Here is a 25,317-nt window from a genome sequence, read left to right on the forward strand (position 1 = left end):
TTGGGACCAGTGTCAAGTCACCCATATTAAATCAGAGCACTTCCGGTTACGAAACACAAAATAAAAGCCGTATACAGTATCATTAGCCGTATACAGTAGACCTAGGCCTAACCCAGCAAACAGTCATTGAAACTATGTTAAATCAACATTCCATTGTCAACATTAAGTCATTGAAACACCATCAAATTCTGATGTTGATTCAACATCATTTTGCACCCTGTTTTAATATTGAAACAACGTTGAAATCCTCCATCCATCCATCTTCTTCGTCCGCTTATCCGGTGTCGGGTCGCGGGGGGAGCAGCTCCAGCAGGGGACCCCAAACTTTCCTTTCCCGAGCCACATTAACCAGCTCCGACTGGGGGATCCCCAGGCGTTCCCAGGCAAGGTTGGAGATATAATCCCTCCACCTAGTCCTGGGTCTTCCCCGAGGCCTCCTCCCAGCTGGACGTGCCTGGAACACCTCCCTAGGGAGGCGCCCAGTTGAAATCCTGTCCATAGATAAACGGAATTTCAATGGTATTTCAATTATCAGGAATATTGAAACAATGTTGAAATTTCAACTGAACTAAGGATCAACGTGATTTCAATGGAATTTCAATCATTATTAAGCCATAGAAAAGTATTGCTAGGCATACGAAAATGTAATGCCCTAAATTAAATAGCCTATAATGAATATCCTGCTTTATCTACAGCCAGGATGTTAAAAAGTGATGGAACATTTGAAAGCTTGTATGCCTATAGCCTAGCCTAAAACACTGACCACACCACACTGTTTAAGGTAAAAACAAATTCATTTTATTAGCCTCTTATTTCATTATTTGTCCTCTTTAGCATAATTACAGTTCATGGTCCTCTGACGTCTGACTGGTTTGTCGTCCAGTCCATCCTGCCCGGCCTGATGCATAGCGCAGCCACTGTTGCACAGCCTGGGCAAAAGTAAATTGGGTGACGGCGGCTATCCCCATCTGCTGTGTAAGAGCATCTAAAACAGAAAATACAAGCACAATGCAAAAATTAGCCTTTAAGTTAAACAGAACACCCAAATATACACACTTGGAAACAAATTCACTAGGCCTAGTATTTTTCAATGATCGGATATAAGGCAATTTGTTTAGTGTTGTAGGCTAACCTATCATGTTTTCCCTACATTCAAATCTCTTTTCAAAATTGAAGGTTACCTTTTTACTTGCTTCAGTCCCTCCGGCAGGTGATCTCTCTTTTATTCCCTCTCTGCCTGGCATTTTCCTCTCTACAAACACATTACAACACAATTAGAGCAACAAATACTGTCACATCCTTGCCAAACATCAGTTCAAAATGAATTTTTAGGCTATGGCTAGCGCTAGCTAACGTTAGCTAGCATTAGCTAACATGACCAAATTCTAAAAATTGTCCTCAGCAAAATCCAAAAGCTATAAGGCAACTACAAATGGAAATTCAGTCATATCCAATAATTTCCTTGCCAAAACATTTCCAACTTCATCTGTACCATATTCTAAGACTGTTACTGCTAGCTAACGCTAACTAATGTTAGCGAACGCTAACGCTAGCTAACATTAGCTATTTTTAAAAGTTGTCTGATGCAGAATCCAAAAGCATGATGGACACTAACCACCATGTTAACGAGTAACAGTATTTGATTTAGTACAATTCATTCATATCGAACATTACATATTAAGAAAGTTTACCTGATCGTATTCGCCCCAAGAGTCCAGAAATGAGATGTGTCCGGTGCAGTACGTTGGTCTACCACCCGATGATCTCCTGGTCAACCAAAAATCATCCATCCATCCATCTTCGTCCGCTTATCCGGTGTCGGGTCGCGGGGGGAGCAGTTCCAGCAGGGGACCCCAAACTTCCCTTTCCCGAGCAACATTAACCAGCTCCGACTGGGGGATCCCGAGGCGTTCCCAGGCCAGGTTGGAGATATAATCCCTCCACCTAGTCCTGGGTCTTCCCCGAGGCCTCCTCCCAGCTGGACGTGCCTGGAACACCTCCCTAGGGAGGCGCCCAGGGGGCATCCTTACCAGATGCCCGAACCACCTCAACTGGCTCCTTTCGACGCAAAGCTCGAGCTCCTCACGGATGACTGAGCTTCTCACCCTATCTCTAAGGGAGACGCCAGCCACCCTCCTGAGGAAACCCATTTCAGCCGCTTGTACCCTGGATCTCGTTCTTTCGGTCATGACCCAGCCTTCATGACCATAGGTGAGGGTAGGAACGAAAACTGACCGGTAGATCGAGAGCTTTGCCTTCTGGCTAAGCTCTCTTTTCGTCACAACGGTGCGATAGATTGAATGCAATACCGCACCCGCTGCGCCGATTCTCCGACCAATCTCCCGCTCCATTGTCCCCTCACTCGCGAACACAACCCCAAGGTACTTGAACTCCTTCACTTGGGGTAAGGACTCATTCCCTACCTGGAGAAGGCATTCCATCGGTTTCCTGCTGAGAACCATGGCCTCAGATTTAGAGGTGCTGATCCTCATCCCAACCGCTTCACACTCGGTTGCGAACCGATCCAGTGAGTGCTGAAGGTCGCAGGCCGATGATGCCATCAGGACCACATCATCTGCAAAGAGCAGCGATGAGATCCCCAGCCCACCAAACTGCAACCCCTCCCCACCCCGACTACGCCTCGATATCCTGTCCATAAATACTACAAACAGGATTGGTGACAAAGCGCAGCCCTGGCGGAGGCCAACCCTCACCTGAAACGAGTCCGACTTACTACCGAGAACCCGGACACAGCTCTCGCTTTGGTTGTACAGAGATTGGATGGCCCTGAGAAGAGACCCCTCACCCCATACTCCCGCAGCACCTCCCACAGTATCTCCCGGGGACCCGGTCATACGCCTTCTCCAAATCCACAAAACACATGTAGACCGGTTGGGCATACTCCCAGGCTCCCTCCAGGATCCTTGCGAGAGTGAAGAGCTGGTCCGTTGTTCCACGACCAGGACGGAATCCGCATTGTTCCTCCTCAACCCGAGGTTCGACTATCGGCCGAACCCTCCTTTCCAGCACCTTGGAGTAGACTTTACCAGGGAGGCTGAGAAGTGTGATACCCCTATAATTGGCACACACCCTCTGGTCCCCCTTTAAAAAGGGGAACCACCACCCCAGTCTGCCACTCCTTTGGCACCGTCCCAGACTTCCACGCAATGTTGAAAAGGCGTGTCAACCAGGACAGCCCCTCCACACCCAGAGCCTTGAGCATTTCTGGACGGATCTCATCAATCCCCCGGGCTTTGCCACTGTGTAGTTGTTTGACTACATCAGTGACTTCCGCCTGGGAAATCGGCGACAATCCCCCATTATCCTCCAGCTCTGCCTCTAACATAGAGGGCGTATTAGTCGGATTCAGGAGTTCCTCAAAGTGCTCCTTCCACCGCCCTATTACCTCCTCAGTTGAGGTCAACAGTGTCCCATCCTTACTGTACACAGCTTGGATGGTTCCCCTTCCCCTCCTGAGGTGGCGAACAGTTTTCCAGAAGCACTTTGGTGCCGACCGAAAGTCCTTCTCCATGTCTTCTCCAAACTTCTCCCACACCCGCTGCTTTGCCTCTTTCACGGCAGAGGCTGCAGCCCTTCGGGCCCTTCGGTACCCTGCAACTGCCTCCGGAGTCCTCCGGGATAACATATCCCGGAAAGACTCCTTCTTCAGTCGGACGGCTTCCCTGACCACCGGTGTCCACCACGGTGTTCGTGGGTTACCGCCCCTTGAGGCACCTAAGACCCTAAGACCACAGCTCCTCGCCGCAGCTTCAGCAATGGAAACTTTGAACATTGTCCACTCGGGTTCAATGCCCCCAGCCTCCACAGGGATGCACGAAAAGCTCCGCCGGAGGTGTGAGTTGAAAGTCTGTTGGACAGGGGCCTCCTCCAGACGTTCCCAATTTACCCGCACTACACGTTTGGGCTTACCAGGTCTGTCCAGAGTCTTCCCCCACCCTCTGACCCAACTCATCACCAGATGGTGATCGGTTGACAGCTCTGCCCCTCTCTTCACCCGAAAGTGTCCAAAAACATACGGCCTCAGATCAGATGAAACGATTATGAAATCGATCATTGACCTTGGCCTAGGGTGCTCTGGTACCAGGTACACTTATGAGCATCCCTATGTTCGAACATGGTGTTCGTTATAGACAATCCATGACTAGCACAGAAGTCCAACAACAAACACCCACTCTGGTTTAGATCAGGGAGGCCGTTCCTCCCAATCACGCCTCTCCAGGTGTCTCCATCATTGCCCACGTGTGCGTTGAAGTCCCCCAGCAGAACAATGGAGTCCCCCACTGGAGCCCCATGCAGGACTCCAGTCAAGGTCTCCAAGAAGGCCGAATCTCCGAACTCCTGTTTGGTGCATATGCACAAACAACAGTCAGAGTTTTCCCCCACAACCCGCAGGCGTAGGGAGGCGACCCTCTCGTCCACCGGGGTAAACTCCAACACAGCGGCGCTCAGCCGGGGCTTGTGAGTATCCCCACACCCGCCCGGCGCCTCACACCCTGGGCAACTCCGGAGAAGAAAAGAGTCCACCCCTATCCAGGAGGATGGTTCCAGAACCAAGACTGTGCGTAGAGGTAAGCCCCACCAGATCTAACCGGTAGCGCTCCACCTCCCGCACCAGTTCCGGCTCCTTCCCCCACAGAGAGGTGACGTTCCACGTCCCCAGAGCCAGCGTCTGCCGCCCGGGTCTGGTCCGTCGAGGCCCCTGACCTTCACTGCCACCCATGTGGCATCGCACCCGACCCCAACGGTTCCTCCCACAGGTGGTGGGCCCATGGGATGGAGAGGGAGTTGCCACGTAGCTTGTTCGGGCTGTGCCCGGCCGGGCTCCGTGGCAAACCCGGCCACCAGGCGCTCGCCGACGAGCCCGCCGTCTGGGCCTGGCTCCAGACGGGGGCCCCGGGCTTCCTCCGGGCAGGGTCACTCCATCTCTGCTTAGCTTTTGCATTCGGGTTTTTGAACCATTCTTTGTCTGGCCCCTCACCTGAGACCACTTTGCCTTGGGAGACCCTACCAGGAGCACAAAGCTCCAGACAACACAGCCCTCAGGTTCACAGAGACACACAAACCTCTCCACCACGATAAGGTGATGGTTCACGGAGAGGAACCAAAAACCAATGGCTTTTCAATCATATTTCCCGGTCAACTATATATCAATGCTTTTTCAATCATGTTTCCCGGTCAACTATATATCAATGCATTTTCAATCATATTTCCCGGTCAACTATATATCAATGCATTTTCAATCATATTTCCCGGTCAACTATATATCAATGCATTTTCAATCATATTTCCTGGTCAACTATATATCAATGCATTTTCAATCATATTTCCCGGTCAACTATATTTCGATGGCTTTTCAACAACAGGTCGTTTCCCGGTCAACTCTAAATCAATGACTTTTCAACACATTGGCAATATCGCCCGGTAAACCAAATATCAATGCTTAATCAATCATAAAGATAACAACAGATCAATGTTGCTCCAATGTTGTTGCCATCAACATTAATAACGTCAGGTTTCATCGATATTGTAATGGTGATTCAACATTTATTTTGCATTGAAATTTCAATATCAACCATAATGATGATTCCGATGGAAAATCAATATTTATTCAATGTTGGGTTGCTGTCTGGGAAATGACAATACTTAACCCGCCTAGCCTAATATAATCTATTTAACAGTTTGTGAACACTAACAACAATGTAAAATGCAATATAATAAAGGATCACGTCATTATTGTAGGCTACCTATATGGCATAGGCCTAGGTAAAAAAAGAAAAAAAAAGAAGAAGATTGCATTTATCTAATCACTGGTTTTATGCACCACGGTCAGCAACCTATGTGGCTCAAATCAAACACACCCAAAGGTGCACGCTGGTTCTGATGCTAAATGCTAAAATGCTAAAATGCTAAAATGCTAATGTTGGCGCAGCAGTGGCTTCTCCGTTCACTCATGAACTTTTACCTTCAGTGAGGTGTTTGAGGACTGTGTGCTGTTGTGACTGCAGACCCTCAATCAGCTTCTCACAAACATGTTTGAAAGAGAGGGACAGAGAGGCTGTGTGGACTCTGGATTGAGAATAAACAGGAGCAGATTGAGCAGGACATCAGGTGAGTAGGCCTACGATAGGCTACAAAAAAACACTTGCTGGTGTGTTTTACTACACAATGTGCAGTTCTTTTGTGCCTGAATATGTGTTTGTGGCTGCAGCCGCTGTGCAGTTTTGTTTATAAATCTGTGTTAATTGTTTCTTTGGTGATGTTTTATTTTGCTGTTGAGTCTATAAGAAGTGGCTGGTTATGTACTTTCTGTGTCTTTGTAAAGTTTGTTGCACCCGCCGTGGTGTCCATTCTTTTATTTTTTATTTATTGTCTATCGGTTTTGTCTAATTGAGTTTTGTCCTCGTTTCCGGTTGTGTAATTGATCATCAGTAGTGTGCGGAGTGTAAAAGGAAGATCTTGGTTTCGACCTCGACATAGGGGCTCTGTATTGTAACATGCAAGGTGATGTAACGTTGTCCGTGCACTTTTTGTGTAGCCTAAATATGTTTAAAAACGCAATAGGTCTATAACATCATCACCGCATACAAAAGCAAGGATTTATTTTTAATTTTTTACACCACATACAGAATTCCTGGGTCTTTTTTGGGAAAATACTTTGTGCTCATTTGCAAGGCAACATAAGTAAAATGACAAAATATTCTGTGTTAAAAAGTATTGTCTTGTCAAATACTATAACTGTAGCGTGTATAGTCTGCATGGCTTCTGCGCATAGTTTAGATGATCGAGCAGGATTGGCTGGTAGTGTAGGGATGCTGGTTCAAAGTCCAGCTCTTTTGCTGCCATGCCAAGTAACTCCCAATGTAAGCTATGTGGATGGGAAAGGTTTCTCTAAACAAAAACATTTTCAAAATGAATGCGAGGTTTACAAGACTGTAAGATAAATTAATCAGTTTTAAAACATGCAGAAGCCTACATGAAGTAATTGTATATAAAGTATAATTTAAAACACAACCAATCAGTGTAACAGTAAAAGCAAAGACCAAGCAGGCAATGAACACAAAATAAACACCTTTTATTTATTGCCTTTCATCCAAAATCTAACATTTACTGGTTTTTATTTTGAATACACAATCACAGTACTTCCCATATGAAATTGGCTTTCTCTGGTTAACTTGCCGCATCTTATGTTGGAGCAGGGCAGTCTGGCACAGAGCCGCCGCCTCCTCCTCCTCCTCCTCCTCCTCCTCCTCCCTTTCTTCCCCTCTTCTCAACATCAGCACCAGTGGTTTATGGAGGAAAGCCAGCTGTGGATTGTGCTGCTATGCAGAATTTACTGTAGCCCTGTTGTTTAGTCCAGGGCAGGGTTTTCAGTGGCACAGCCTGGCATCCTATATCAACTCTTCCATTTTCTAAGTAGCACTGATGATATTCAAGAAAAAGTTTTACTGGATCTGAGAAGAGATAAATTGCAAATGGTATAATGAGTGCTATATCAAACCACAGTTTTTGTCTCCTTGGTTTGCTGCCTCAGATCAGGCAAGACTCAGCGGCAGGAACTGCATTAGTAAAGGTGGTTGTATAGGGCTGGATGCTATAGCTTGAATGTTTAATCACGATCCTCTGTGGGTTTAGTTCTTTGATCTGCTCCTATTGATTTTACTCGACTGGTGCATTAGCGTCAGCCTCATTTCCCTGAGTGACTACTACACTGCACTGACCTGTGGTAGTGATGAGTGGGGGGAGCAGTGCAGATAGTGATGAGTGGGGATTCCCTGAATGAAACTGAGCTCTCCGTGTGATGTCATACTATTGATCTAATATTTTATGGCAATGCGTAAGTATAAGTGCATTCAAATGTGTTTTTAGTGCACGTCCCTGATGTATTAGTCATAATACAAACAAAAAGAAAGGAAGGAGACAAGCAGGATAAAACCAATAAAACCCAGATTATTTATTTTTATGCGCCCCTAGACTCTTCATGAAAATAAGAATGCTGCTGATAGGCTCAGGATAATTTCCAACAAGGTTTAGGTTGAAACTGAGACATAATTGTGGTCAGAGCGCCATCTTGTGGAAGGCCAATGTGCTTCCAAGACTTAGAGAAGAAACTTTGTTTTAATTTTATTTGCTATGACTATTGACTTAATATCACACTTTAGAGATAACATAGCCACTACTTCAGGTCTTCAACATTGTTTAGGGAAAATAGTGGCAGAGTGTGACATGACTTTTGGTGGTTCTATTGGCTCACGTAACATCTGTTGTAGGGTCATATGTAAACACAGAAATCCAAATATACTGCTCCAACAATTTATTAGCAATCAATCAGTATCATGGATTTTTTTCTTTTCTTTACATGACGAGGAAATATTCCAAAACAATATTCCAAATCAGAAAATCAACAAAAGAATAGTTTGATATTATTCGCAAACTTCCCGAGAGTTGGATAAGAAGACTGATAGTACTTTCATGTCTGTCCGGTAAATTTGTAACTACTGCCAGCAGCTGGCTAGCTTATCTTAGCATAAAGACTGGAAACGATGGGAAAGAGTAAGCCAGGCTCTGTACAAAAGTGAAATAGCAACCTACCATCACCTCTAAAGCTCACGTTATAATGGAGTTGGACAGGGCAAAGCTAGCTGTTTCCAGTCTTTATACCAAAATAAGCTAATGGGCTGGTAGCTCCAGCTTCATATTTAGTATTCTCACTTAAATCACTTAATACATCCATAATCTTAGTATTTAGGTACATCTCAATGCCTAGCTTAATGATATAATATAAATGCAATACAAACAACCAAGTCAAACATTTAAACAAATCCATGAAATATCAACCAATTGATACCAAAAAGTGAGATTATAAGGGTGAAAAGTCCTTACTTTACTAGGTTGTCTTACTCATGTTTCGGAGGAAAAGGAAAGAGGGGAGCCGAAAGGGAGCGGCTTATATAACATCCTGATTTAATAAACCACTATTATTTTATTGGGCACTCTCTTCCACACTACTGGGAGTGTCTCAAAGCCATGGCGAAAGTCGATGCACGGAGTTGGGTGTAGTGGTTAAAGGTCAAATTAAGCATGGGGATTTGTGATTTAATAACTTTACTCTTTAGCCCATCACTCCTCTGATGCTCCAACCTCTGCTGCAGTCTCTCCTGGTCAAAACATGCCTTTGTACTTGATCTTGTCCTCCTGGTTCTTTTCCTCCATGCGCATATTAAGCACAGCCAGCTCTCTCTTGACGGCCTTCTTCATGCCGGGGTCCAGGTCCAGCACCCTGCTGAAGTCCTGCCGAGCCTCCGCCTCGTTCCACACTTCCACATGGGCCTTCCCTCGCAGGTAGAAGGCTTTCATTTCACCTGGAGGACAAACACATGCATGTTTTGACAGCAGCATCTTCTTCATTTCTGTCTTTTACGTCTTAGATTCCCTTGTGCTGTCTATGAACACATACACGGCGCAGGCTAAAGTAAAGGCACTGGAACTTTTATAGGGTCAGACTTTTCCATACATGTGATGTATACACTTATAGCCACCATTTAAAAAAAAAAAAAAATAATAATAATTGCATACACACACAGCAAAAACATACCCAGCTTGTTAAAGGCTGTAATGTTTACACAGCATGCCAGACTTTCATTCTCACAATAAATTAACAGGCTGAAATGTGGTAATCTACTTCTTCTTTAAAGGTCCCATGACATGGTGCTTTTTGGATGCTTTTCTATAGGCCTTAGTGGTCCCTTAATACTGTATCTGAAGCCTCTTTCCCAAAATTCAGCCTTTGTGCAGAATTACAGCCACTAATTATAGCCAGTCCCACAATGAGATTTCCTCAGAACGTGCCATTTCTGTGTCTGTAGCTATTGAGGAGGAAAGAGGGAGAGACAAGGTGGAGGGTGGGGGTGTGGCCTTGACCAACTGCCACTTTGCTCATTTGAAAGCCATGATGTCTCCCTCTCATGGGTTGGCCAAATTCTCTGGGTGGGCAAAGCAGACAAAGGGGAGGTAACCTCATAAGGAGCAAGATTCCAGAACGGCTCATCTGAGCTTTCATTTTCTCAAAGGCGGAGCAGGATACCCAGAGCTCGGTTTACACCTATCATCATTTCAAGCCAATTGGGGACCATAGGCAGGCTGGGGGAACTCATATTAATGTTAAAAAACCTCATAAAGTGAAATTTTCATGCCATGGGACCTTTTTAAAAATGTCTACATAACCCCTCACTCCACCATTGCGGAGTCACACATCAGTGCCAAACCTGGGTTCTGGTTGATGATGTCGGTAGTGTGCTCGATGGCTTCATAGTATTCTTCCATGCGCAGTAGACACTGGCAGTAGTTGAGCGTTAAGGTGTTGGCCATCTTCTCCAGCTTCAGCCATTGGGCCTCCCATGCTTTCTCCTAAGAGGAAAGTAGTTCGGATCCACGTTTATTTATGCATACATGTTTTATAGAAGCAAAGGAAACTTTTTTTCCTCCTATTTGATCACCTTTGTCTGAACATTCTTGATGCAGATGATGGCCTCCTTGTACTTTTCTATGGCCTGTTGGTAGTGACCTTGTTTGTAGAGCTTGTTCCCGTGGCCGTGCAGCACAGGGACCACTTTCAGCCTCTCCTCATCACTCAAAGCCCACGTGTCCCTGTTGTACTCACTGGGCTGCTGCACCTGTCAATCACACGCACGCATACATACGGAAGTGTTTCTCTTTTCTTTTTTCTCACTCGGGAAGCTTCCCTTTGACACAAATCTGTGTGGTTGTCTCTGTCCTTTCTCACCCTGAGCAGCTCCAGGACAAAGTAGAGGGGTTTCGGTTCTTTCATCAGCTCATCCAGGTCGTCGTAGCCAAGGCTGTGGTAGGCGAACATGTTGGCCATACCACATGTATGGATGTGCCAGTCAACTGGGTCTTTGCCCTCTGCAATGCGCCTCATACTCTTGGACACAAGTGGATAAACGCCAGTGTGCTGGAGAGGAGAGAGGATCACAAAAATCTATATAATTTAAAACGGAATTAGACTGAAGGCGACTTCCGCTTTTCAAATTTTGTCTTATGCATAGACTTGCTTAATCAAGAGTAACATGGTGATATAACCAAGACCATATTCCTCACAGCGCACATGCACTACACGGGAAATCTGATTTTACATTAACCTGATTAAAGATCTTTTGTAATTCAGATTAGTTGTTTCACATGATCTCCAGTCTATCTCCTTAGTCTAACATGGCAAGTTTGCCCTCCATTGGATGGGAAGGGTACTGCACAACATATCCAGTGGAGTGTGTGGTGCAGCCATGTAGTCCAGAGAGGAGTGAATAAATGCTCTAAGCCCCATCAAATCTAATTAAGAGTGGAGGCGAGTCAGTAGTGCTGATTCAGCAGGAATCCGAGCCGATTAAGGAAAAGTGAGGCTGCTGCAGATTAACGACAGCATACCTCAACCCATCTATCTCTGACACACACAGACACACACCAGAAAGACTAAAGTAATTATAATTAGATAAATGATATATCAAATAAAATATATATATATATATATATATAAATAAATATATATATATATATATATATATATATATATATATATATATATTAGGGCACACAACCATGCTCTAATTGACGCTTCCATCCGTTCGTTTTTTATAACAAAATTTCCCATCCACGGGGCCAACCAAAGCGGTCTCGTCAGCTTCTTCTTCATGTTCACTGTGGTTTGTTGTTGTCTGAAGCATTGACATATATAAAAGGTCTGAAGCCACGAACGCTAGTTGGTGCTCCAGTATAATCGGTCCGCCGAAACTCATCCAGCGAGAAACGTCCCGCGGTGCAAAAATAAGTTTGATTAAAATGCGTAAAAAATGTTTAACGTGTTATTTTTTGTGTATTTAATTAATGCATTAAAGTCTGTAATTAATCGTAATTAACGCGGTAAAGTCCGGGCTCTATATATATATATATATATATATATATATATATATATATATATATATATATATATATATATATATATATATATATATATATATATATATATATATATATATATATATACACACAGTATCTATATACGGGGATTGTAGTATACAGCTGTTATATCATATCACATCCATACAGGGATAGTAGTATACAGTTGTTAAAACATAATAAAATATATGACCCACTGGTATCGGATCGGTACTCTGTATCGGTCGATACGCAAGTTCAGGTGTCGGTATCGGGAAGCAAAAAATTGTATCATTTCCATCTCTAGATGTGACCCATGGCCACATTATCATAGTTCATAAAAATGCAGTGCAGTGACGATACAGACATTTCATAGCCTACACAAGACGTGTGTAACGCCGCTGACCCATCCATCCATCCATCTTCGTCCGCTTATCCGGTGTCGGGTCGCGGGGGGAGCAGCTCCAGCAGGGGACCCCAAACTTCCCTTTCCCGAGCAACATTAACCAGCTCCGACTGGGGGATCCCGAGGCGTTCCCAGGCCAGGTTGGAGATATAATCCCTCCACCTAGTCCTGGGTCTTCCCCGAGGCCTCCTCCCAGCTGGGACGTGCCTGGAACACCTCCCTAGGGAGCCGCCCGGGGGCATCCTTACCAGATGCCCGAACCACCTCAACTGGCTCCTTTCGACGCAAAGGAGCAGCGGCTCTCTCCGAGCTCCTCACGGATGACTGAGCTTCTCACCCTATCTCTAAGGGAGACGCCAGCCACCCTCCTGAGGAAACCCATTTCGCCGCTTGTACCCTGGATCTCGTTCTTTCGGTCATGACCCAGCCTTCATGACCATAGGTGAGGGTAGGAACGAAAACTGACCGGTAGATCGAGAGCTTTGCCTTCTGGCTCAGCTCTCTTTTCGTCACAACGGTGCGATAGATTGAATGCAATACCGCACCCGCTGCGCCCGATTCTCCGACCAATCTCCCGCTCCATTGTCCCCTCACTCGCGAACAAAACCCCAAGGTACTTGAACTCCTTCACTTGGGGTAAGGACTCATTCCCTACCTGGAGAAGGCATTCCATCGGTTTCCTGCTGAGAACCATGGCCTCCGATTTAGAGGTGCTGATCCTCATCCCAACCGCTTGACACTCGGTTGCGAACCGATCCAGTGAGTGCTGAAGGTCGCAGGCCGATGATGCCATCAGGACCACATCATCTGCAAAGAGCAGCGATGAGATCCCCAGCCCACCAAACTGCAACCCCTCCCCACCCCGACTACGCCTCGATATCCTGTCCATAAATATTACAAACAGGATTGGTGACAAAGCGCAGCCCTGGCGGAGGCCAACCCTCACCTGAAACGAGTCCGACTTACTACCGAGAACCCGGACACAGCTCTCACTTTGGTCATACAGAGATTGGATGGCCCTGAGTAGAGACCCCCTCACCCCATACTCCCGCAGCACCTCCCACAGTATCTCCCGGGGACCCGGTCATACGCCTTCTCCAAATCCACAAAACACATGTAGACCCGGTTGGGCATACTCCCAGGCTCCCTCCAGGATCCTTGCGAGAGTGAAGAGCTGGTCCGTTGTTCCACGACCAGGACGGAATCCGCATTGTTCCTCCTCAACCCGAGGTTCGACTATCGGCCGAACCCTCCTTTCCAGCACCTTGGAGTAGACTTTACCAGGGAGGCTGAGAAGTGTGATACCCCTATAATTGGCACACACCCTCTGGTCCCCCTTTAAAAAAAGAGGAACCACCACCCCAGTCTGCCACTCCTTTGGCACCGTCCCAGACTTCCACGCAATGTTGAAGAGGCGTGTCAACCAGGACAACCCCTCCACACCCAGAGCCTTGAGCATTTCTGGACGGATCTCATCAATCCCGGGGCTTTGCCACTGTGTAGTTGTTTGACTACATCAGTGACTTCCGCCTGGGAAATCGACGACAATCCCCGTTATCCTCCAGCTCTGCCTCTAACATAGAGGGCGTATTAGTCGGATTCAGGAGTTCCTCAAAGTGCTCCCTCCACCGCCCTATTACCTCCTCAGTGGAGGTCAACAGTGTCCCATCCTTACTGTACACAGCTTGGATGGTTCCCCCTTCCCCCTCCTGAGGTGGCGAACAGTTTTCCAGAAACACTTTGGTGCCGACCGAAAGTCCTTCTCCATGTCTTCTCCAAACTTCTCCCACACCCGCTGCTTTGCCTCTTTCACGGCAGAGGCTGCAGCCCTTCGGGCCCCTTCGGTACCCTGCAACTGCCTCCGGAGTCCTCCGAGATAACATATCCCGGAAGGACTCCTTCTTCAGTCGGACGGCTTCCCTGACCACTGGTGTCCACCACGGTGTTCGTGGGTTACCGCCCCTTGAGGCACCTAAGATCCTAAGACCACAGCTCCTCGCCGCAGCTTCAGCAATGGAAACTTTGAACATTGTCCACTCGGGTTCAATGCCCCCAGCCTCCACAGGGATGCACGAAAAGCTCCGCCCGGAGGTGTGAGTTGAAAGTCTGTCGGACAGGGCCTCCTCCAGACGTTCCCAATTTACCCGCACTACACGTTTGGGCTTACCAGGTCTGTCCAGAGTCTTCCCCACCCCTGACCCAACTCACCACCAGATGGTGATCGGTTGACAGCTCTGCCCCTCTCTTCACCCGAGTGTCCAAAACATACGGCCTCAGATCAGATGAAACAATTATGAAATCGATCATTGACCTTCGGCCTAGGGTGCTCTGGTACCAGGTACACTTATGAGCATCCCTATGTTCGAACATGGTGTTCGTTATAGACAATCCATGACTAGCACAGAAGTCCAACAACAAACAACCACTCTGGTTTAGATCAGGAGGCCGTTCCTCCCAATCACGCCTCTCCAGGTGTCTCCATCATTGCCCACGTGTGCGTTGAAGTCCCCCAGCATAACAATGGGAGTCCCCCACTGGAGCCCCATGCAGGACTCCAGTCAAGGTCTCCAAGAAGGCCGAATACTCCGAACTCCTGTTTGGTGCATATGCACAAACAACAGTCAGAGTTTTCCCCCACAACCCTAGGCAGGCGAGGGAGGCGACCCTCTCGCCCACCGGGGTAAACTCCAACACAGCGGCGCCAGCCGGGGCTTGTGAGTATCCCACACCCGCCCGGCGCCTCACACCCTGGGCAACTCCGGAGAAGAAAAGAGTCCAACCCCTATCCAGGAGTATGGTTCCAGAACCGAGACTGTGCGTAGAGGTAAGCCCCACCAGATCTAACGGTAGCGCTCCACCTCCCGCACCAGTTCCGGCTCCTTCCCCCCAGAGAGGTGACGTTCCACGTCCCCAGAGCCAGCGTCTGCCGCCCGGGTCTGGTCCGTCGAGGCCCCTGACCTTCACTGCCACCCATGTGGCATCGCACCCGACCCCAACGGTTCCTCCCACAGGTGGTGGGCCCATGGGCTGGAGAGATGGGAGCCACGTAGCTTGTTCGGGCTGTGCCCGCCGGGCTCCGTGGCAAACCCGCCACCAGGCGCTCGCCGACGGCGAGCCCCCGTCTGGGCCTGGCTCCAGACGGGGGCCCCGGGCTTCCTCCGGGCAGGGTCACTCCATCTCTACCTTGCTTCTTCATTGGGGTTTTTTCCGCCAAAGCGCATTTGACCCGTGCTGGACCCATTCATAATGGGTCAGCCGTCACTCTGAGTAGTATACGCTTCAGTCCATCGCACTCCCCCTCTCTCCCTATGTCTCCCCCTCTCTCCTTATGTCTCTCCCTCTGTCGCCCTGTCTTCCTGTCTGTTTTTAATTTTTTGATAGGAATGCTGAAGACATGAAAGGGAGAGAGGGGGTAATGACATGCAGGAAAGGGCCGCAGGTCGGGGTTGTATATATGTGTGTGTGTGTGTGTGTGTGTGTGTGTGTGTGTGTGTGTGTGTGTGTGTGTGTATATATATATATATATATATATATATATATATATATATATATATATATATATATATATATATATATATATATATCGTTCTCTTTTAATCAGTCTGTTATTGTTGAAAACAAGTGAAGGAGCTTTCTCAGAGATATATATTTTTTTTTAATATATCCTAGGCTATTTATTTCAGATAACTTTCATTTACTTGTGTTGCAGCTGTATATTTTCAAACTGGTAAAGGAAACCCTGTCTTTGCATTTTATTTTAATCACAATCTGTTTTAATAAAAGAGCTTGTGAAAAGTGGCTTTGACTTAAAACTGAACATTTAGCCCACTTTGTAAAAGAAATACAGAGCTATATATCGTGTATCGTCATTCAGCGTTAACGGCAACGCGAGGAAAAAATTTAGGTGAACCTAAATTTTGTTGCTGGTGCACCTAAATAAAAAGTTAGGTGCACCAGTGCAACCAAGGCAAAAAGTTAGTCTGGAGCCCTGGGAAGGAACTAAACTAAAAGTGAGTCAGATGTCCCTGAGGCAGTGCTCTTAATACATGAATGTTTGTGATAAACCACATACTATATTATTATTATTATTATTATTATTATTATTATTATTATTATTATTTAAGTGTTTCTACTTCAGGTAGCATGTTGATCCAGTTTTGAAAAAGTTGTGAGCACCCCAGTCTGTTCTGTTAGACCTCTGCAGATTAATGCATTTATTATCTGGATACTTTGTTCATTTTCTATTTTATGCACAGGAGAGAGCAATATACTGTATGCTTGTGCTTTATGTTTAGACTTTACATGCATACAAGTGGAGCACAAACAGTGGCGGATCTAGAAAATTTTACATGGGGTGGCAAAGGGGGCGAGGGGGGCAAGAAGTCTTGGCAGGGTGGCAGGGGTAGACGGTATGTGGGAATCCCTATATGTGAATGGCTTTAACCAAACAAACACAAAAATACTTTTAAATACGTTTAATACTTTTCAGAGCCATATTCCTCAGCCACTAACAAAACCAATTCTTCCATTAAGAAGTCATTGTTTGATGGGTTTCAAGCTTGTATACCCCTCATTATCTTGCTGCTAGAGATTGAAAAGCGCCTGTCCACCTCACTGATCATTGGGTCTATGATGGGAATGAATATACCTATTCTAAACATGGACATAGCCAATGCATATAAGTGACATTACATATTATCCTACTGTACGGCAATTGGATGAAAAATAAAAACATACCTTTTAGTCCAGGGGAAACTGCAGGCCTCTTCCTCCCTGTCATCTTCATCTGCCTCCTCCTGCCTCTGGCCCTCTCTCTGAATCTGGAGCCTCCTCTTCATCCCTCACTAATTCTTCTTTTTCCTCATTTCCTTCACTTATTTCCTCTTCTCCTTCTGTGGTCTTCTCCTGCTCTGACCCTCCATGGTCTCTCCAGTTTACTGCCTTCTCCTTCATTTCCCTCATTCTCTTCATCCTGTGTACTTCTTTGAATTTTCTTAGCAAAAAAGCCGGCAATATCCCACCTTTAGCCTTCTTTTTCATGTTTAGGCTCCAGCTAATTTCTTCAGCTACTCTGGCCTGCAAAAGTCGATATGTGAAAAGCTGTGGTTATTCTTGTATTACACTACACTGTAGGGCCCTGTAGCTAATAAGTAGCTTATAACAAATATAAAATCAGAAAATAGTTATCACATGCACACAACAGTTATGTTTAGACTAGGCTACTTAATCCTATTGTATGTGTTATTTCCCCAGTTGTAACCTGGTTTAATTTGTGCAGCATTATTGCTGTGATATGTGAGAGGAAGTAGATTTCATAGGACTGCTTATCGAATCAAATAAAAATGATCTATCTCCCAACTGGCACTGTATTGTGTGTTTTAATGTTGGTGAAACGGCGACCATCAGTAAATGTTATGGATACAAACAAGATTTTATATTTTATATTAAGCTGTTCTTGTCTATACTAAAATCAAAACTAATCAAAGGGCAGAGTGCTCTTACAAATCAGGAGGGAGCGATTTGACTTTTGGCTAACGTAATAGACTCGCTGTTTTTGCTGATGCTGAATCGTCTTTAGCATACAATACATTCATTACAAATTTAACTTTAAGTTAAACGTGTGTTTAAACTTCACCTGGGGAAACTGACTTCACCTTCAGAGGCTCTGGGGCAACTCAGTCTCTCCATTGTGTGTGAGCCAGACTGAGCGAATGCCGCTCGCACGTTTAAATTAGGGACGTATAGCTAAGTATTTGATATAAAAATAAAAAATAAATAATAAAAAATTCAATTGTTCACTTTTGGTAAATGTATTGTTTAGTTCACTGTTTTGAGAAGCTTGTGGACATAGTGGCGGGTTGTTTTTACAAGTTCAGTTTTTGGATCACCAAAGTTGGGGGGCAAAGCTCTAGAGTGTGGGGGTGGGGGCAGGTGCCCCCCCTTGCCTCCCTGTAGATCCGCCCCTGAGCACATAACACTCGTCCTACTGTGTTGTGCTGCTGCTTGTTATTGAAAAGTAGAGTCTATAAGGTCCACAGTGTGATGTCATTCTGCATAAAGTTAACAGTCGAACCTCTCAGAAGAGATTTGCACTAACGGCAATGATGCACTGTGCTTAAAAACAAGCAGCCATGAAAACAAGGCAATGCACAAATAAAACAAAAAGCAGCTTGCGCTTAAAGTTTTCCTTTTTTTAGCACTCACAATGGTGTCACACCAGAATTCAGCCACCTCACCGATCCTCAAGGAGGACAACAGGGTCTCCCAGATGTCCAGCTTGAACATGTTGCCGATCACTATCTCCATGGGCGTCCCCGCCACTTTGCTGTCATCTATCACTGTACGTTCATCATCACACAACAGGGTGCGGAAGTGAAACGTCACCTGGAGTAGAGACATGAAGCTTGCTTGTTAAAACTATACGGTAAGGACAGTAGAGCTGTATGGAGCTAAATCAGGGCCAAATGTTTTGTTCATTTGAAAAAATATATATATAGTTGAAAAAATAAAGCTTGAAATTGAAAATTTAAGTTTTGGTCAAAACTTGGAAAAAATAAAACCATGTATTCAAACTTAAAATAAGTGTACCAATTTTTCTTTCAGTTTGAATAAAATATAGATTAAATTCTGGAATTATTTTGAATAAATTATAAATTTTCATTTTTCACTTTAATATTTGTTTTCAGTTCCACATTTCATGTTTTCAGATTCAAAACTTATTTTTTTTACGCCTTCAAATCTTTTTTTTTCGGTTTCAAATCTTTTTTTTTTCGTTTTCAGATCTGTTTTCACTTTCAGATAATTTTTTCGGTTTCAGACTTTTGGCCCTGATTTTGCGTGGGGGGCGTGGCTTCAACTCAGAGGGGCGTGGTATTATGAGTGACAGCCTAACAACGAAGGCAGAAGACTCCTCTGTCATGTTGACTTCAGGAAATGGTGTTACTGTGAGAACTATGACTGAATGCTTTCTATCCACTATATACATGTGATGTTTACTTAATAAACTGATGCAAGTGACAAAGTTCCATTTAAAAAATTGTATTGGACAACACATGGTACCAATTACACTATAAGAGCAATAAACTGATTGTGCAGTTCGGCAGGAACAATGACTTCTCCCACTTCCATGTATGACATTGAATGTAGCACCACAGTATTCACTCGGCAGTCAGCATAGCGTCCGCTCCGCTTAAGGCAACCTGCTGGCGCAGCCCACAGGTAAGACATGTGAAAGATATTAGCCTTTTTGAATAGATACTTTGGGACATTATCCCGCAGTGGCATTTTTTTTTTTGTCATTAACACATAAAGGGAAAATAGGTGGACAGCTGGAAATGAAGCATCGCTAGCACAAAAGTTAGCATTAACTAACGTTAGCTTCACACTAGCTGGTGTTTTTACACCAATTTTAGTGTGCAGCTCAAGTTTTTTTACTTTAACGTGTAGTGGTCTTTGTTAACCTCTGTTTGTCAGAATGACCATAACTCGACAGTGGCTGCCTGCAGCCGTACAGCCTTATAAATGTAAAACATTATAGATAACTAACATTGCTAGTGTTACCTTTTCATGGTTAGTTTAAACAACATAACTTGTCCTGGTCCGCTTTGTTAATCAATCAATCAATCAATCAAAGCTTTTATTACGGACACACACGGTCCAGAAAACAGACAGTAAGACATACAAATACAAAAAGACAAGTTAGTGTATTCTGATACTTAAGTTAGGCTGTGGTAGAAGCCTTCAAAGTTTGCCCACTTGGCATATTTTGTAAGGCATGTCATGCTGTTACATGTAACGTTATAGTCTAAAACGTAATTTATCAGGCCAGAGCATTAATGTAAAGTCATATTTGTCTACTCTATAAAAGGAGACCTTCTTCACTGCAGCCAGTGTCAAGTTATGGTCATTCTGACAAACCGAGGTTAACAAAGACCAATACACGTTAAAGTAAAAAAAACTTGAGCTGGACACTGAAATTAGTGTAAAAACACCAGCTAGTGTGAAGCTAACGTTAGTTAATGCTAACTTTAGTGCTAGCGATGCTTGATTGCCAGCTTTGTCCAGCTGTCCACCTATTTTCCTTTTATGTGTTAATCACAAAAAAAATGCCACTGAGGGGATAACGTCGCAAAGTATCTATTCAAAAATGCTAATATCTTTCACATGTCCTACCTGTGGGCTGGTGCCAGTGAATACTGTGGTGCTATAAGTCATACATGGAAGTGGGAGAAGTCATTGTTCCTGCTGAACTGCACAATCTGGCACAGTTTATTGCTCTTATAATGTAATTGGTACCATTTGTTGTCCAAAACATTTTTTAAATGGAACTTTGTCACTGGCATCAGTTTAAGTAAAAATCACATGTATATAGTGGATAGAAAGCATTCAGTCATAGTTCTCACAGTAACACCATTTCCTGAAGTCAACATGACAGAGGAGTCTTCTGCCTTCTTTGATAGGCTGTCACTCATAATGCCACGCCCCTCTGAGTTGAAGCCACGCCCCCCCACGCCAAATCAGGGCCAAAAGTCTCAAACCGAAAAAAATATCTGAAAGTGAAAAACAGATCTGAAAAAAAAAAAAAAAAAGATTTGAAGCCGTGAAAAAAAAAAAAGATTTGAAGCCGTAAAAAAAAGATTTGAAGCCGTAAAAAAAATAACTTTTGAATCTGAAAGCATGAAATGTGGAACTGAAAACAAATATAAAAGTGAAAAATGAAAATTTATAATTTATTCAAAATAATTCCAGAATTGAATCTATATTTTATTCAAACTGAAAGAAAAATTGGTACACTTATTTTTAGTTCAAATACATGGTTTTATTTTTTCCAAGTTTTGACCAAAACTTAAATTTTCAATTTCAAGCTTTATTTTTTCAACTATATATATTTTTTTCGAATGAACAAAACATTTGGCCCCGATTTAGCTCCATAGAGCTGCAAATATTAATCAATTAGTTGTCAACTCTTAAATTAATCACCAACTATTTTGCTAATCGATTAGTCTGTTTGAGTAATTTTTTAAGACAAAGTAAAAATTCTTTGATTCCAGCTTCTTAAATGTGAATAATTTCTAGTTTCTTGTCTCCTCTGTGACAGTAAACTAAATCTCCTTTTTGAGTTGTGGACAAAACAAGACATTTGAGGACGTCATCTTGGGCGTTCGGGAAACACTGATCCACATTTTTCACAATTTTCTGACATTTTATAGACCAAACAACTAATCGAATAATCGAGAAAATAATCAACAGATTAATCGACTATGAAAATAATCGTTAGTTAGCAGCCCTAATGGACAGAAAGTGGGGGAAATTACTCTGAATTATGTCCGCTTTAAAATGAATGAAGCCCTCTTTCATGAGGCGGCTAAAGTGATTATTAATACGACCAAATAAATAGTGCCTGGAATGCACATGATCACAAATTCCATAACATTTAAGATGGCATGTTGTGTTGAAATAAACGCAACAAAGTCTCAACAAAAATTTTATGTCACAAGCTTCACACAGCTCAGTTATTCAACAAGGCAGACAAACTGGAGGAAGGACAGACATGCCAAGGTTGCATGGTTGGATAACGTCCAAGGGAAGTGAAACCATAAAAACCTGTTTCATGAGCTTCCCCCATATTTCATGAGAACAGTGCCCGCATACAGTATACAATACCAGTACACCAGGAATGATTTTATGAACCTCGGATGATATCAAATGCAACCAAATGCCTTTTAGTGACTCCTCAAAATAGACAATTTAGACAACAAAATAGAGCCTCAATTTGGACATTCTCAAATGTGTCTCAAACCAGTCTGGAAAACTGTTTTCTCTATATGATGCTGTGCATGGTGTGATAATTAAGTTGTATGTTAACTTCTATTATTACCTATAATTAGATTTAGAACATTTAAAACTAGCTTTTTCAATAATTCATTTGTGTCTAAAAGAAATACCAAACATTGCTGCTATTTTTTCTGAACTATGATTCTGTTATATTCATTTACTGCACACTAAATGGGCTGTGGACTCGCACAAGTTAGTCTATAATGGATGAGACCTAAGTTGGTTAACAGTCCAAAAAGTGAAAGTAAAGACATTTATTTATCAGAAGGTGTAAATTAAGTCCTGAAGGCCAACAATACCTTTGCCCCAGTGATGAGTTTTGGGATGTCTCCGGTGCCTCCATGCAGGATGGTTTTCTTGATTCCCTCCAAGCCCAGCAGCATCGTATCCTGCATATCCGCCATCTTGTTTTGTTTATTGATATGGATCACCTTATATTACCATGCATATGTATTTATATATCTTATGAGTAATTATGTGTGTGTCACAAAGATATGTGGGGTACAAGATGTGTAAAGGGTATGGATGACTAGGAGGTGTTGTTCTTGGTGGATTAGTTTAGGTAGGGATAATGAGATTAGAAACGTCTCCTCCTCTCCTTATGTATCCTCACCTGTCTATTGGCCATCATCAGCACTTTCTCAGAATACTGTCAGACCCCAGAAACATCCATAAAGGAGGAGAAACAGAGTCTGCATTGAGTTTTGTTTTTTGTTTTCTTATGTGTACATCCCTGTTGAATGTACAATGAGACCATGTGTGTGTGTGTGTGTGTGTGTGTGTGTGTGTGAGAGAGGATAAAGAGAGAAAAACACAAATAGGTCTGTGAGAGTAAGACATGGTTTCCATTCCACAGGAAATTTCCTGGATTTATATGGATGTGGTGATCTGAACAATGCCTAGAATACTGAGAAATGGTGGAGTAGACAATTACTGTATGGACTCCTTGACCTTGTCTATTAAACATCTGGCTCCCATCGTGTGTGTGTGTGTGTGTGTGTGTGTGTGTGTGTGTGTGTGTGTGTGTGTGTGTGTGTGTGTGTGTGTGTGTGTGTGTGTGTGTGTGTGTGTGTGTGTGTGTGTGTGTGTGTGTGTGTGTGTGTGTGTGTGTGTGTGTGTGTGTGTGTGTGTGTGTGTGTGTGTGTTCCAAGGCTCCCGTAGCTTTTGCTAACAAAGTCTGCAAGCAGTTTGAGGGGGCAATTATCCTAAAACATTACCCAATGTTAATGCTTTATTCCGTACTAATTGCACAAATAGAAAACCCATAACTGCACCTTGGCAGTGCTCACAATTGTATAACTGTACAGCTTTGTGTTTCCTCTGTGGAGCAACATGGAGGAATAGGTATTTCACCATGCAGTTTCAGGCGAAGTTGCAGGCTTATCTCTATTCAAATACAAGTGCTGCAACATATAGTACTATCAAGTTTGCCCTTTTTCACTGATGTGACACACAGGATTGGGCAACAGTTCTGTGTGTACTTGGCAGCTCTCAGGGTACATGCAATGAGCAGATTCTATGCTCTCTTGTGGAAGAGGTTGGTAGTGCAGCAGGAGGCGGTCCTTCTCTTGTTGATCATATTGGTCCTAAATTTGGAAGTGTTGCTAATGTGGATGTGTGAAGTCCCTTTGAGACCTTTATACTGTATGGAATACTGAGCAACACAAATAAACTTTATTTTACTTGAAAATTCATCTTTAACTGTCACAAACACTTACAAATTTCAACCTGGCAGAGGTGGTAGCAGGGTGAGGTGGTGGCTTCATGAGCAACATCATTTTAATATTAATCATAGTATAATTAAAGAATAAAAAAAAAAAGCAGGTGCATTATTTCTCCTCTCTGAATTTAGCTCCTCCGTCCTTCTCTGTGGAAACAATGGGCATATGGTGGAGTGTTTCTCTTGGATGACAGGTTTGTGTTGCTATAGTTACAGCCTTTTACATTATTATTGATTACCATATCTGTGAGTTCAAAAGAAAAATAATAAAAAGGTGCGATTAGTCATTGTTGGACCCCTGTCTGTAATTATAAACCAATAAAAACAGAGGGTTGTACTGAATAAGATTTTGGTTTGGTGATTTAAAGTTGTTTCTGTGTCCTCACCTCTGGTCGATTTTCATACGAGTACAATGTATCCAACCTGTTGGAGAGGTGTTGTGTTGTAAGGCTCAGACTTTGTATCAGAGTGACTCATAATGCTTGCGTCACCCCGCCTACATCTTTCTCTACTGCTCTGTCAATGCACGTCTAGCTGCATTTGTGTGTATACGTGCACGCGTATCTGAATTTGCTGCATGTACATTGAAGGGTGGGGAATCGAATGGGCCAGTTTTGAAACCGCACGCACATCTTTGGTTCAGCTACAAGCAGTTCTGCCAACAGGAGGTACACCCATGTCTCCATCATGTTAAACCCTGCTGGAAACCCTTTGCTGATGCATTAGTTCCACTTTAAGCAAGTCATACTCTATTTCTGGAAAGTACAGTCATGGATTTCCTAGGGAGGAGCCATTCCCTGTGTAGAAGCCATTCATTCATATACATAACCCAGGGGGGAGGGCTCCTTCCATGACGCACAACATATACGCACATAGCATAATGTTCACGTGAGTGTGTGTGTGTGTGAGTGAGTGAGTGAATCTTTATTTCTCTCCCGACAGATTGACATGTAAAGCTGACCTAGCAGATCTAAAAGGAACATGCAATAAGAGCAGTGTGGGGGGTCACTTTGCAGGGTTGGGAGACATACTCCAGTACATTATAATTGGCAGGTTTAGTTAGGAGTTATTTAGCTAATTGAAATTGTAAAACCTACAATGAGCACATGAAAAAACATGATGCATTTTTACACAGTAAGTTTAACCACCCAACATTATTTTACAGTGTGTATAGTTAAAATTAGCACCACCAACTCCAACGTTAAAATGCTGCCTACATCATTGACAGAGGTCTTCTGTTGCCCAATGAATGCTTTTACTTTTGAAACCTTAAGCACATTTAGCTGATTATACTTAATTGGACTTTTACTTAAACTTGCATCAATTTGTTTGCCCCAAGGGGGCAGTTGGACAAGCTTTAAAGAGGAAATTCAGTAATTTTCAACCTTAT

The 25,317-nt window shown here is 43.8% G+C and overlaps 1 protein-coding gene and 2 long non-coding RNA genes across 3 annotated transcripts in view; 1 reads left to right on the forward strand and 2 right to left on the reverse strand.

Annotated features, from left to right (window-relative positions):
* Positions 1 to 919: 919 nt before the first annotated feature.
* On the reverse strand, positions 920 to 1,768 carry LOC114549947 (uncharacterized). The gene is made up of 3 exons (XR_003691625.1): positions 1,692 to 1,768; positions 1,182 to 1,252; positions 920 to 985 (listed from the first exon to the last, which is right to left on the reverse strand). It is a non-coding gene; the product is annotated as an uncharacterized LOC114549947 (long non-coding RNA).
* Positions 1,769 to 5,845: 4,077 nt separating this feature from the next.
* LOC114550819 (uncharacterized) overlaps positions 5,846 to 25,317 on the forward strand; it is a 136,216-nt gene continuing 116,744 nt past the window's right edge. The window contains exon 1 of the long non-coding RNA XR_003691755.1: positions 5,846 to 6,129. This is a non-coding gene — a long non-coding RNA (uncharacterized LOC114550819). The remainder of the gene's footprint in view (positions 6,130 to 25,317) is intronic.
* Positions 9,077 to 22,602, reverse strand: aipl1 (aryl hydrocarbon receptor interacting protein-like 1). Its single transcript, XM_028571690.1, has 6 exons — positions 22,507 to 22,602; positions 18,578 to 18,757; positions 10,802 to 10,990; positions 10,515 to 10,691; positions 10,284 to 10,425; positions 9,077 to 9,380 (listed from the first exon to the last, which is right to left on the reverse strand). Exons 1-6 carry the CDS (start codon positions 22,600 to 22,602, stop codon positions 9,181 to 9,183), a joined length of 984 nt encoding a protein of 327 aa, XP_028427491.1. The 3' UTR covers positions 9,077 to 9,180.

The sequence above is a fragment of the Perca flavescens genome, chromosome 3 (genome assembly GCF_004354835.1).
Source record: "Perca flavescens isolate YP-PL-M2 chromosome 3, PFLA_1.0, whole genome shotgun sequence".
In the NCBI taxonomy this organism is placed as follows: domain Eukaryota; kingdom Metazoa; phylum Chordata; class Actinopteri; order Perciformes; family Percidae; genus Perca; species Perca flavescens.

What these genes read in the sequence shown, in the direction of transcription:
- aipl1 (XM_028571690.1), bottom strand. Translation starts at nt 22,602, where the DNA reads ATGCAGGATACGATGCTGCTGGGCTTGGAGGGAATCAAGAAAACCATC. An exon ending in TTGTCCTGGAGCTGCTCAGG is followed by an intron (nt 10,692 to 10,801) that starts GTGAGAAAGGAC and finishes TGTGATTGACAG; the next exon opens with GTGCAGCAGCCCAGTGAGTA. An exon ending in CATCATCAACCAGAACCCAG is followed by an intron (nt 9,381 to 10,283) that starts GTTTGGCACTGA and finishes TTTGTCCTCCAG; the next exon opens with GTGAAATGAAAGCCTTCTAC.